This window comes from Battus philenor, unplaced genomic scaffold, assembly GCF_028537555.1.
Source record: "Battus philenor isolate CCGP_79_NKW_IND1 unplaced genomic scaffold, ilBatPhil1.0.hap1 SCAF_21, whole genome shotgun sequence".
Classification (NCBI taxonomy): Eukaryota; Metazoa; Arthropoda; class Insecta; order Lepidoptera; family Papilionidae; genus Battus; species Battus philenor.
In genome coordinates, this window is record NW_027181684.1 from 10,263,129 (window position 1) to 10,275,717 (window position 12,589).

A 12,589-nucleotide genomic window follows, 5' to 3' on the forward strand; every position below is an offset into this window, starting at 1 on the left:
GATTGTCCGTATCAATAAAACTCACCTAGTCACCCTGGCTCCGAGCTAACTGCGAACCCACGTCACGTACTTAATAGATACTTTCGGCGTATCCCAAGCAAGCGATTCAATTGTACGTCTTGATGTTGGTATAAATCAGTGGCCATTGCTTTGAGCTTCCAGTGTTCTTTAGTCACGTAACAGATTACCGTTTATGGGGCTTGTTTAAAAAGTTTACAGTTTCTATTGCTATTAGGCGACATGTAATCGATCCATTTGTTCTTTTTGAGTACAGTCAATAACAGTAGCTGTTCAGGAAAAAAAATATTGTAATATAAATACAATGGTTTGAAGTTTTAAATATGTTTTTTATATTTCATTTTATATATTGTGTGGTTCACAGGTTGTTTGGTTACTGGTGTAAAGATTTTGAACGAGGAATGTATATTTGATTTTTTACATTAGCTTTTATGCTTTACACCCATTTCCAATAACTCTGTATATACGTATTTAATGGATTCAGGCGTTACATTGCGGAAGTCCATCCTAAATAATAAAGGACCAATATCTAGCCACCTCCGCACATGCAGTGGTTGTCGTGCATGAAAGTGCACCGCCCGCCAGCCCGCTCGTAAATGCGCATGCGACAGACAATGCAAACTACACAACCGCCACCGTAAATTCACTCAACACGTGTTTCACCCCTACACGGGGCATCTTCAGAAGAATTTTTTTTAAAAATATCATTAGTATAACGAATATATATTTGAATTTCGAATAACCATTTTAAAAATTAATTAATAATTCTTTATGGCCTATTCTTCATTTATATAACGAACTATTCGCATAAATGACATGTGGATGCACTTCGCCCCCGGGATTTTAGTCTCCTGGGGTTAGTTTCGCCGCGCAGTTAATTACACGCTCCACATACGGACAATACAACAAATTGTATCTTAATGTTAAACATTCTATATATATAATAATATCAGGCTACTAATTATAATTCTTGAACATAATTGATTGCTTCCAAAGCAAGTGATTTGGGTCAAAAATACGACGAAACTCAGCATTATTATAACTTTTTATCTTATCTGCGACGAAAGTCTACAACCGATATGTGTTGCCAATAATGACTACAGTCACTCATTTCCAACCTCATTAGCAAGTCTACACATGTAATTTACAATATATACAATATACTTTTGTATAAAGCGTGAACTTTCTTTTTTAATTATATGATATAAATTGTATTAATATAATTGAAATTTCGATGTCTATTATTTAAATGTATATTATAAATTTTATTTCAGAACGCTGAGTCTGTTGATTATTTATTAGGGTCTTAAAATTTTTACTCAGAGGCTGCGTAAAGAATGAGTTAAATGTAATTTAGATATAAAACATAAAACTAATTATTAATTTATTATAAAAAGTTCATAAGTTTGTATTGTTTAGATCATTTTAAAATCGGAAAAAGTAAAATGTTTTCCCCATTTAGCTGTCCGGTGACCATATGGCAACACTGTATTTTTTCCGTATTGTGCTGTTGAACGTTCGTTATGAATTACACAAAAGAATAAAAAATTCAAAACTCTATTGCGTTTTGTTTTCAGTTAGCCGCCATGTTTCTGGATACATTTTTTTTTAATAAACAATTGACGAATGAATGCGATTGTATTTTTTTCCAAATCATTAAATTTTATACAAATTGTCTATTGCAGATGTTGCAATACAACGTCTTAACGTAATTTTATTACAGTGAAACAATGAAACATACAGATGAAAATTTTTTAATCGTTTCAAATACACTTTTCTTCCGAAATGTCGAAACATTGACAAGCCATACATTGAAAAATGTATTTGTACGTAGACTACAAGGTTATGTTGATTTTGCGAGAAGATCGTAACAAGAAACTTCTAGATAAATACTCTTATAAATCATTAATATGTATTTTTATATGTAATAAATATTGACGAATATCATATTTTAATACTATATTTATATTACAATACATACCCATCCCTTTAATGTCTCAAATTTATCTTGGTATAAATTAAAAAAGGTTTCCTAACCAAACAAGCTTTTAATAACTTTCTATTATAATTAAAAGGATTTTCATGTGATAATAGTGAATTTAAATGAATTTCTCTACTACTCTATTCATATATTGCAAAGGTGACCACGAAAAACTACGACTGTTTGTTATGGGCTCTTCTGAGATTAGGGTGCGTTTGGTACCCACGTAGCTGTAACAACACCCGCTTTTAACCTGAACCGCCTGAACCCCAAACAGCGTGGGCGAACCGAGATCCGTTGGATCCGGATCCCTCTTTGGCTCGCCCTTGGACCACTCTGCTGCTCCAAGCCGCATACACAGCATAAACACTACACAGCTCTAGTTGGGTAGAGCGCTTTACTACTTGACTTCATGCAACTAGCCCGTCCAGCCTTTTTTTTAAGTTCACGGACCCTTCTGCTCCATGAACTCAGCTCCGATGAAGCTGTAAAAGCCTTCGGGCTACCAGCAACAACATCAACCGAGAATAAGTACTTAGTTACTCATAGAGGAGTTCAAATTAATTGTATTTTCTGATTAATAGGACTATACTGGCAATCTTGTCATGACGTACAAAAGTGGTACTTTTTATGATTCTATGTGGATGATTATATAAATATATGTTACATATTATCTTATTTCGGACTTGGACAAATTAAAAAACACAAAAATTATTAAAACTGGTCCTTAAATGACTGTCATTTTTATAGGTTATTTGTGGCCAGTAGATGCTCTATGAAACGTGTGTTCATTTGCAATCTTAATTCAAAATAAAAAAATTACGTGAAAATTTTTATGAAAAACAAACAAAGTCAAACAAATTACACTATTCCGTCACTAGTAAGCATTATAAAAAAGAAACAATTGTTATACCCTTCTCATTGATTATTCATTCACTTTCAAACAAAACTTCAATCGAATTATCAACAGTGGGGTATTAGTAAATACGAAGATGTTATCGTCAAATATTAAATGTACAGAACGTAATAAAACAGTGTCCAAATAAATGTAATCAATTTTAATAGCATTATATTTTTGTTTATCGTAATGTTACGGATATAACAAAATTATGAATGATTTTGTAGGAACATTTAATAATAACATTTTTAATTGTAAATTATGGTATATTATTCATTTTTGTATGTATGTTTTGTCCATACGTACACATTAATTACCCATTATTTATCCCTCTGCAGTCTCCATGCTGTGGTTGTCTTGGAGAAATTACTTAATATTAATAGTGTAATTTTTTCTAAACTTTTATGCAACTATGTATAAATATTCTAGCGTGCACAATAAAGAATATTACCACGTTTACTGCTGCATGCGGTCATATTGACCTACGCATAGCTTGCATCGTGCATGGAGAGAAAATTAGCGTTCTCTTCCTCACTCTGGCAGCGATATCTCAGTGATTACTTTAAACTATTTAGAAAGAGATGACTATTCCCTTTAATTATGAATTAAAAATAGTAATCTTTAAATTCGTTATTGGTTCATAGTTAATATAAAACAACAGTGCCTGTGGGCAAATATGACCTAACGTCGCACTATTATTTATATTATTATCTACATAGTATTATTTATAACTCAATTCTACAGAAATTAGAATCAGACATAGCTCTTATATAAATTGATTCGGATTTTTACTTTTATGACATCCTTAAAACAGTAGAATAATACACAATTGCTAAGTTTTATTATTACTTTATTGTTACAAAATAATGTACACTGTAATAGTATTTATTAACAAGTGTTCAATGAAATTCTTAAATTTACAAGATCGTTTAGACATTTCATAGGAATGTATTGTACTATCACAGTTGCCTAGAAAAGTGTTACTAATTTAATGAAGCCTAGAAAGACAGAGAAAGGTATAACAAGATTATTATTTTATTATTATTAATAAATAATAATCATAAATAAAATAAGTTTATGTTACCAGTTAAGACAAAAGTATAAAATATTAAATGAAATCTTTATTCCTTATTTCTATACTTACAAATGTGATTTACATCGGCCCATAGAGAAACTTTGGTTACTCAAATGTCATAGTGACATTTACTTTTTTTTTATTTACCTCATTTGGGAGATGGCATTTCGGCCGGCGTTTTTATTGGGAGCAGCGTGTGCGGAACATTAATTTTGCTATTCGAAATAATGGTGTCGCTTCGTAACAATAGACGTTATGTTACTTGCATTGTTAGAATAATATTTACGATTGGTATCGTCCCTACACTATACACAGTGGTGAAACCTTAATAATGTTCTTGAAAGTAAGGATAGATTAATGATTTAGTTTTTGTGTCTTATATTCAAATATAATTTCTCATTGCATGAATAAATTACATAAAAAATATATAGATATAATTTTAAGAAAAAAGACAAAGTTCTTTAATAAGTGTGTATTGCCGGTGATGGTTTATGGATCCAAGACGTGGTAGTTTATGGCGGACCTTGTGAAAAGACTAGATCGTCCAGAGAACAATGGAGATAGCTATATGCTGGATTCGCTGCGAGTTTTAATCAGAAATGAGATCTTCAAAAGAACCAACCACCAGGTGACCATACGTCGCTAGGCGCTCCACTTTTTTTATGGCTCCGTTTTAAGATCTCTTGTACTTCCATACCAAGTGTGAGCAGGTATCTTTTTCTAAATATTTTTTCACGTCTTATCTCTTCATCTTTTATTTTCTTTCTCATCTTACATCCTTCTTAATAAGGAGCTTTACTAGGTGGAGTAATAACATAAGCAAGCGTTGCGGTATTTGGATGCCGGCAGCTTAAAACTGGCTAACTTTGGCGAAGATCTATGCCTAACAGTGGGCGTCTAGCAGGTGATACGATGATAAATAAATCTTAATTACATCTGTTTTCATTCACGCGTGAAATTTTAAAAAAATATAACTAAAAATTAGAAATTATCTGTTATCACAAACATTCGATTTGGAGTTGTGAAATGATTTGTTAATCGTACAACACGAACCATTTGTGGTTGAATAGATGATGGCTGGCATTATGTGTCCGACCATGTCGCGTTACGAAAATAATTATTATTCGCCGTGAACGCGACGGTAAATTGTTTATGACCGCTGCGGAATCGCATGAAACCGCATTTCAGAGGGCAAAAGTGTCGGACCAACTGATAAACATCTTTGATTATTCCGTAAACGTTTTTTTTTTTACTATTTATGTAATATTATTATACGATATAGTATTTTTGTTTGTTTTAAAATATTTCTTAATGAAAATCTTATATTTAAAATTTACTTCGTGAATGTATGCAAGGTAGACTAGACTATAAAAGCTTTAAAGGAGTCAATACTTAATGCTTAAAACCTTTTACACCTATAACAAATCAATCTGTATAATAATCTTAAAGTACTCCACAAACAATTAATCTTTATATGTATCTAATAAAAATAATTGATAATTTAATGTGTTAACATATAGAAATATAATTAAGTTTGTTCGAGAACCAAATAAATAAAACTAGCTTTATTAAAATTTCTATAACTAAAATCATAAATTAGTCCCTTGCATTTATTCAGTCAATTTGAAAAAGAAATCTTATTACATGAATTTTTTTTTTGTAATTTAATGGATAATATTGGTCTCATAAAATTTTATAATTATTATTATAATATATTGAGGTACTCACGAAAGCTAATTAATGTTCATTATTAGAACAATAACAAAATATTACATCACGAAACTACTGTACATTGTAACAACAAATAAACTCTTTTATAAATTTTATAAATACCAAAAATGCACTAAAATATTTATCAAATTAGTTAATGTCTAGAATTTTGCATGTTAATCTTAATATAACCTTTATAATGAAAAAACATACTAAAATGTGTGCTAGGTGTGTAGTGCTGGGCGCTTTAAGCTTTTTATAGCTATTTTGCAAGCTATATATATAATACCATGTGAATATATACAAAACGATGTCTGTTGTTTTTGATTATAATAGACTTATGTACTAGGACCATGAAGTGAAGGTATATATATGGTTTGTAACTACGAAATATTTTTTGTAATAAAGACGATAGCTTTAAAGACAATGTTACTAAAAAGCTATATGCTAAATCAAAATACTATATTCTAAATCAAAATGCTACACGTTAAATCAAAATTCTACATACTTAATCAAAATGCTACATGCTTAATCAAAATGCTACATGCTAAATCAAAATGTTACATGCTAAATTAAAATGATACATGCTAACTCAAAATACTACATGCTAAATCAAAATGCTACATACTAAATCAAAATGCTACATGCTAAATCAAAACGCTACATGCTAAATCAAAACACTTTACGCTAAATCAAAATGCTACATGCTAAATCAAATATCTACTTATTCAATAAAAATGCTACATGCGAAATAAAAATGCAACATGCTAAATCAAAAAGCTTACGTGCTAAAAGTTTGACAAGCGCATGTAAATCGCAGTTATAGCATTAAGGTTGTTATTAGTTAAGTGATAGCGTTGTAGGGCGTTATTTAAGTAATTGTAGTTGCGCGTGCCACATCAGATAGCTCGCTGTAGATAAAGCCTCTCGTGTCGACAATCGAATACATTATAATCGTTGCAGTAAACATTGTTTTGTGTTTCAAATAAAACTTCTCTAGCTCATCATTAATTCAGTCACTTTGGTTACGTTGTATTAGACTTTATTGTTCTTATAGACGATTAATCGAATAATTATATGGACGATTTTAATATCGATTACGCTACTGATGGATGACATAACTAATAAATGTTTTAAACCTATGCTGTCTTCATCGAAATTTTCCGTAGGAGATATAAGGACTTCTAAAGTACAACCACTAAGAGTTATACAGGGTGGGCCAAAAATTTTTGCAAATAGTTTTGCAACGAGTTTTCCAAAGTTTACGTAGTCGATTACAGGAGTGCCAACGGCGAGATGGAGCACATCTCGTCGATGTAATTTTTAAAAAATAAATTTTAATAAATGATAATTACGGTAAATAAATCATAAACAAAATAGCATTTGTACTTTTATTTCTACACATGTTTCAAAAGTGCAAAAATTTATGGCCCATCCTATATATTGTAGAGTACCATTTCCCAAAGTGGTCCTGGACCAGGGTATACGCTTGACAAAAAAACGGAAGCTCACATTTAAGCTGCGTTCTACGAAATTTATCTGCTTTTTCAGAAACTAAAATATTGGCTTGACTTCACCTAACAATGTAGGCAGATAATATTTTCAGAGACTCCACTGTTACATGTAAAGCTTGCATATATTGAATACAATGTTACAAGACTTGCAAAGCTCCGCCTCTGTCCACGACTTGTGATGTGTTGCAATCTTGCATGAACTTGTTTAGTTCACAAATGTAAATTTGAATACCAAGCATAAAGTAGCAACGTAAATATCCATAGTTATATCCAATCTTTGCAATATTTCAATTTAGGAATATAGTGGAAAACTACAAGGTATACCGGAACCAGTTGAAATTTGAAATTGGAATGTGAGAAAACGGTCTAGGAACTGTAAACTGTAACGGTGCGAAATAGCCCGGTCCATGGCTCACGAAAACGCTTTCAAGTTCAGTTAAAGTAAGTAAAAAGTTTTGATCAAGCACTCTTAGCCTTCTACCACATTCTAACCACATAAATTACTAACGCCACCAGGGAGAACAGTGACCTTCCATCTTGAAGGTACAGACTTTGAAGTAATTTTTGTAAGACGCATTTTTAAATTCAAACTCTCTCTCTCTCTCTCTTTCTTTGAGGTCTCTTATGTTTAGTGGGGATATTACAAGGCTAGCGACCTAAATAAAGACTATAGTTGTTACGTTTCAGGCTTGCCCCTGGCCGTGTCGCGGGATACCCACTCCGCGCTCTGATGACTCTTGCTGGAGCACTGTGGTGCCGAAGCAGGAGAGAGATGAAGAGGTCCGGATCGAACCGTGGCGTCTTCCAGACCTACGGCCGCCAATCCATTATTTACACGACAGGGGTAAGAACACGCTTTCCTCTCTTCTCTTCTTTCTCTTCTATATCATCTATAACTTGCTTTGTATAAAGTTTCCTCTCAAGGGTTTGTAGATCAAACTGTTTTAAAAAACTACTGCCTATATCAGAAGAAAAACGTAAAGCCTACTGTATATAAAACATGAGACGATGTCGTTCATTCAGACCTGTACTCTATATGACTATATCATATATAGCAGGGGTGGCCAAACTACGGCGAGCCACATGCGGCTCTTTGAACTATTATTTTTGGCTCCGATTGATTGTCCAATTATTTCAATATTTATATCTATATTGCCTATAGCAGCTCCCGGAAAATCGAAACAAATTACTGGTGTGAAATGTATTTATTATTATTTGACCTTAAAATTTGAAAAATCCGAACACCGATCATAATTAATTAACCGGCATTTTAAGTATAATGAGGAACGCTGTCACATACGTGTGCCAATATATCTAACTTCAATACAAATATTTTAATAAATATTATTAAATTAATAAAATATGTTTAATAAATATTTTTTTACTTTTGCTTAACTAATTTAAATAAATATTATTTTTGTAAAAAAAATATTCTCTTACATGTTTTAAATGCGTATTCGATTGTGGCTCGCAAAAAATTAAAAAGTTCAAAAAATGGTTCGCGCTATCAAGAACTTGGCCACCTCTGATATATAGTATCTCAAAATAAAATTTATATTCCCGCGTTATTACAACTATTATCACACCTTCATTGCTGAGAATCAATATCCCCTGCACACGGAATAAATTTCATTCTTGTAATGCCTAAATACCGCCTACAAAAAGATAATAAAACCTCCACGGGATGTATACGTATATATAATGTTCCACAAGATATCTAAGTTTTTTGCTTTTCTTAATTTTAAATCTGTTATTAAACATTATTAAATATAACTTATTATATAATTTAAGAGTTTTTTTATAGAAATGCGTGGATCTTTTGTTGACTCATTTACATAAATATTATACTAGAGCAAATGTTAAGTTTCTAGCCGGCGTTTATGTCTTATTGTTGTAAATTCTTCTTTGTAAATGCCTAGATTCAACCGAGAGATGCTTTATAATAATGCGAATAAATAACTAACGCCATCTATCGACTCCGTCCGAAGTTATAGAGATCCGAATAAGTCCGTAATCGCAAAATCAAATTTCACAAGAGAAACAATAAACCGAATTTCTTGAATAACTTCCATTATAGTCCACCAACTAAATAATCTTTTATTTGTATATTAAATCAAAGCTCATTTTCTCTGCATCCATGTGTTTAATTTCTCTTTATAAAGAATTCAATTTATACGTTTTCCAGAGTAATGTCCTTTAAGATTTTATTCGTACGTAATTTTATATTGCCCGACATCAGAAAGATTGCAAATATGATATTATTCATGTGTACATGTCTGCCAAATCTTTAACCGCAATTGTTTTTTTTTTCGAGTCACATTAGCTTTATTTTTGATCGGTTCTTTAAAATAGATTATGACAATCAGACGTTTCCGTAAATATATTCATAAACATGTACAAAAGTACTAAGTAATACCAATTATTCTAACATTTACTCGTTCTTACGATTCTATTTGCGAGAATTTTGTTCCCGAATTATATCGTAATAGACCACTATTAGTAATGAAAACATTAATGGTAGAATAAAATGGTATAAAAATCTCCTTTATTTTACATTAGAAAGAATTCCCAAAAAAATGACGTATGATACTATATATAGATCCGAATTTAACAGAAACGGAAAAAAACCCGCAATAGCATAATATGGGTTTTCTCGGTGGGCGCGACAGTACAAGATAAATATTTTACAATTTTTAAAACACTTCACAATCCATGTATCATTTTTAAAATATTTTTATATAAACAGTAAACACAAATAGGTCAAAATAAAGTCCAAAAAATTTCCTGGCACCGGTTATCGTTTGAAATGCATTGTCATAAATAGTTAAGCCAATATTAATAATAGTTCCAATGCGGTTGACGTAAATAATTTTAATTTTTTTTAAATTAACACTTCACAACATTATACAACTTCATAGCAATGTTAAAAAAAAAAAACAAGAACGATCATTCCTAAAACGCATTAATAACGATTGCAAGAATACAAACAGTACTAACAAAAAAATAAACTAAAAGTTAAAATGAAGTAAAAACGAACTATAGTACTACTTAAAAGTCAAATTAGAAGTATGCACGGTAACAAAAATTAATTAAAAAAAGTAAAGTAAAAAAACTAGCTTCTTTTAAACCTAAATCATGTAATCCTTACTTAATCTTACCGTACCAATTTAAGACACAAAAGTTAAGAAAAACAATATAGTTTTGGTCGAACAAAGAATCCTATTTGGTATTTCGTTTTTTCCATAAGTTACATTTATATAAATATTTTTTTATACCTTTACAGATGGCGACAGCTGCGCGGCTTGCGTTGGCCCATTACCACTGCTTGCCCCACCACCACCAGCGCCACATTAGTTACAAATAGTGTCCGGCTATCAAAAGCAAACTTCGAATTACAAGCACAAAGCAATAACGTAAATTTACTTACGATAGATGGCGCACATAATCCTTTTAGAAAGTTAATAAGTATTTAGTGTTGCCTGTACTAAACTATACTGATAAACTTTAGTCACTGTAGAAAAATTTCAAGATTCAAAGCTTCATTGATGTTTAATTGTTCTCATTTTATAATATTTATTTTAAATTAATTATGTTTTAAAAGTTAAAAAGTGTTTATTACAAAACTGTATCGATAGAATAATGTATTTAAAAGTCGATCAAAAAAATATTATACATTAAAAATATTACTTGTTTTTGTATACTGATTCACCTAGAAAGTAAATTCAGTGTTTCATATTTAAACATATTTCGTTTTTTATGACACATTAGCAAAAACAATCAGATATAAAATACTTCACGATAAATAAGTTAATCTCCTTGTATAGTAGGTGATTATAAATACATTTACTTAGTAAAAAAATTAATAAAAATCATAAAAGAATGTAGCATGTTAGGTAGTATGTATTCTTCAAAAAAATATTACAAAAAGCAATGTATCAAAATGAATTTGATTCACTTAATATATTTTATAACCTTCAAAATATTTATGTTCTAAGTTATTGTAAAGGTGCAATTACTTAAATATATTTTCTAGTCCGCTATTTTAGTCAGCATAAAAAGTAAATATTAGGTTAGAATTTGTTACAACTTGTAATTTTGTAAATATTAATGTAAAAGTTATAAACATAGTGTGTACTTAATTATAGAAATTTAACTTTTAGAATGATCATTTAGTTTTAACTTAGATTGCCATGTTAAAAGTTTTACGATGACAATGTTAATCATAAGTGTGTAATACATATCATGAGCTCTTCTAGTGAAACAAATTGTACGTATATATAAAACATGATAAATATGTAGTGGCATTATCACTTAAATAAAAGTAATGATTCACCAAAATTTTTAAGTTTTTTTTTTTAATAATTTAATCCTGACAAACCTACAAAGAGAATACCCGCAATTTTTGTACCCTTGATGTATACTTCTGCTGTTTCAATACTATGTTATTGATTCTTTAGACACACGTTATTAGTGTACAGTAAGGTGACCGAGATGCCCAGAAGTCACCTTTGCATTTAAGGCAATTAATGATCTTCTCTGGTAACTTTTACCTTTTGAACATTATAGCATTGTAAGTTCATAGAGTGATTTACGTATTTCTAGAAATTTGCTTATCCTTAAGTTACCTTTAAGTATGTTCCCAACCAATCCTTTTTACTACGATCTTATTGTTCATATTTTTCTTACATGTTTCATCGCAAATTATTTAGTTACGCAGTATAAAAATTGTTAAATTAAACATATAAAAGGCTCACAACAATTTGCACTTTAAGATGTTTGAAAGTAAAGATTGGTTCTGGTGAAGATAATTGACAGAATATTCGATTTTTAATAATACATTTTTATTAATTAGTTAAACCAGACAATAAACGCAAACTGTTTGAAGTTTAATAACAATTAGTTGATTGACATTATTTTTAAATCGTTTTTTGTTATTTTTCACATACAGTACGGAGAAATTATTTTATTGATATAGTAGAATTATCATAAATTACATAAAGTATAGTGTAAGAACCAAGTACATAGACCTTTTTTTTGTATAATTTAATTTCAGAGAAGACAATTCAGAGACTACACAAAATATTAAAAAAAAATTAAATACTATTAGTACACGAATTCTTAATTCTTCGAATTCTTCTTAATAATTTTTCCTTATGTGAAAACAACTTCGTGATGTACATTTAATACTCTACTATACTATATTACTATGACCTAAAAGTTTTATGTCAAAAGCATAAATCATACCATAAACTAAAGTCGAAAAACGTTAATCAAAACTTAAAAATATTTTAATGATTAAACTATAATTATATAAAATATAAAAATGTTTATAGAAATTACTTTATAATATAGTTTTTTTTTCTAATAGATGTAATTTACGCCTCTAAAGTATT

General features: G+C 30.2%; 1 protein-coding gene across 1 annotated transcript in view; it reads left to right on the forward strand.

Annotated features, from left to right (window-relative positions):
• The window catches only part of fuss (fussel), a 34,931-nt gene extending 24,381 nt beyond the window's left edge, over nt 1-10,550 (forward strand). The window contains exons 8-9 of the mRNA XM_068766683.1: nt 7,884-8,040; nt 10,480-10,550. Coding sequence (XP_068622784.1) covers nt 7,884-8,040; nt 10,480-10,550 — 228 coding nt within the window. The remainder of the gene's footprint in view (nt 1-7,883; nt 8,041-10,479) is intronic.
• The last annotated feature ends 2,039 nt before the right edge of the window (nt 10,551-12,589 follow it).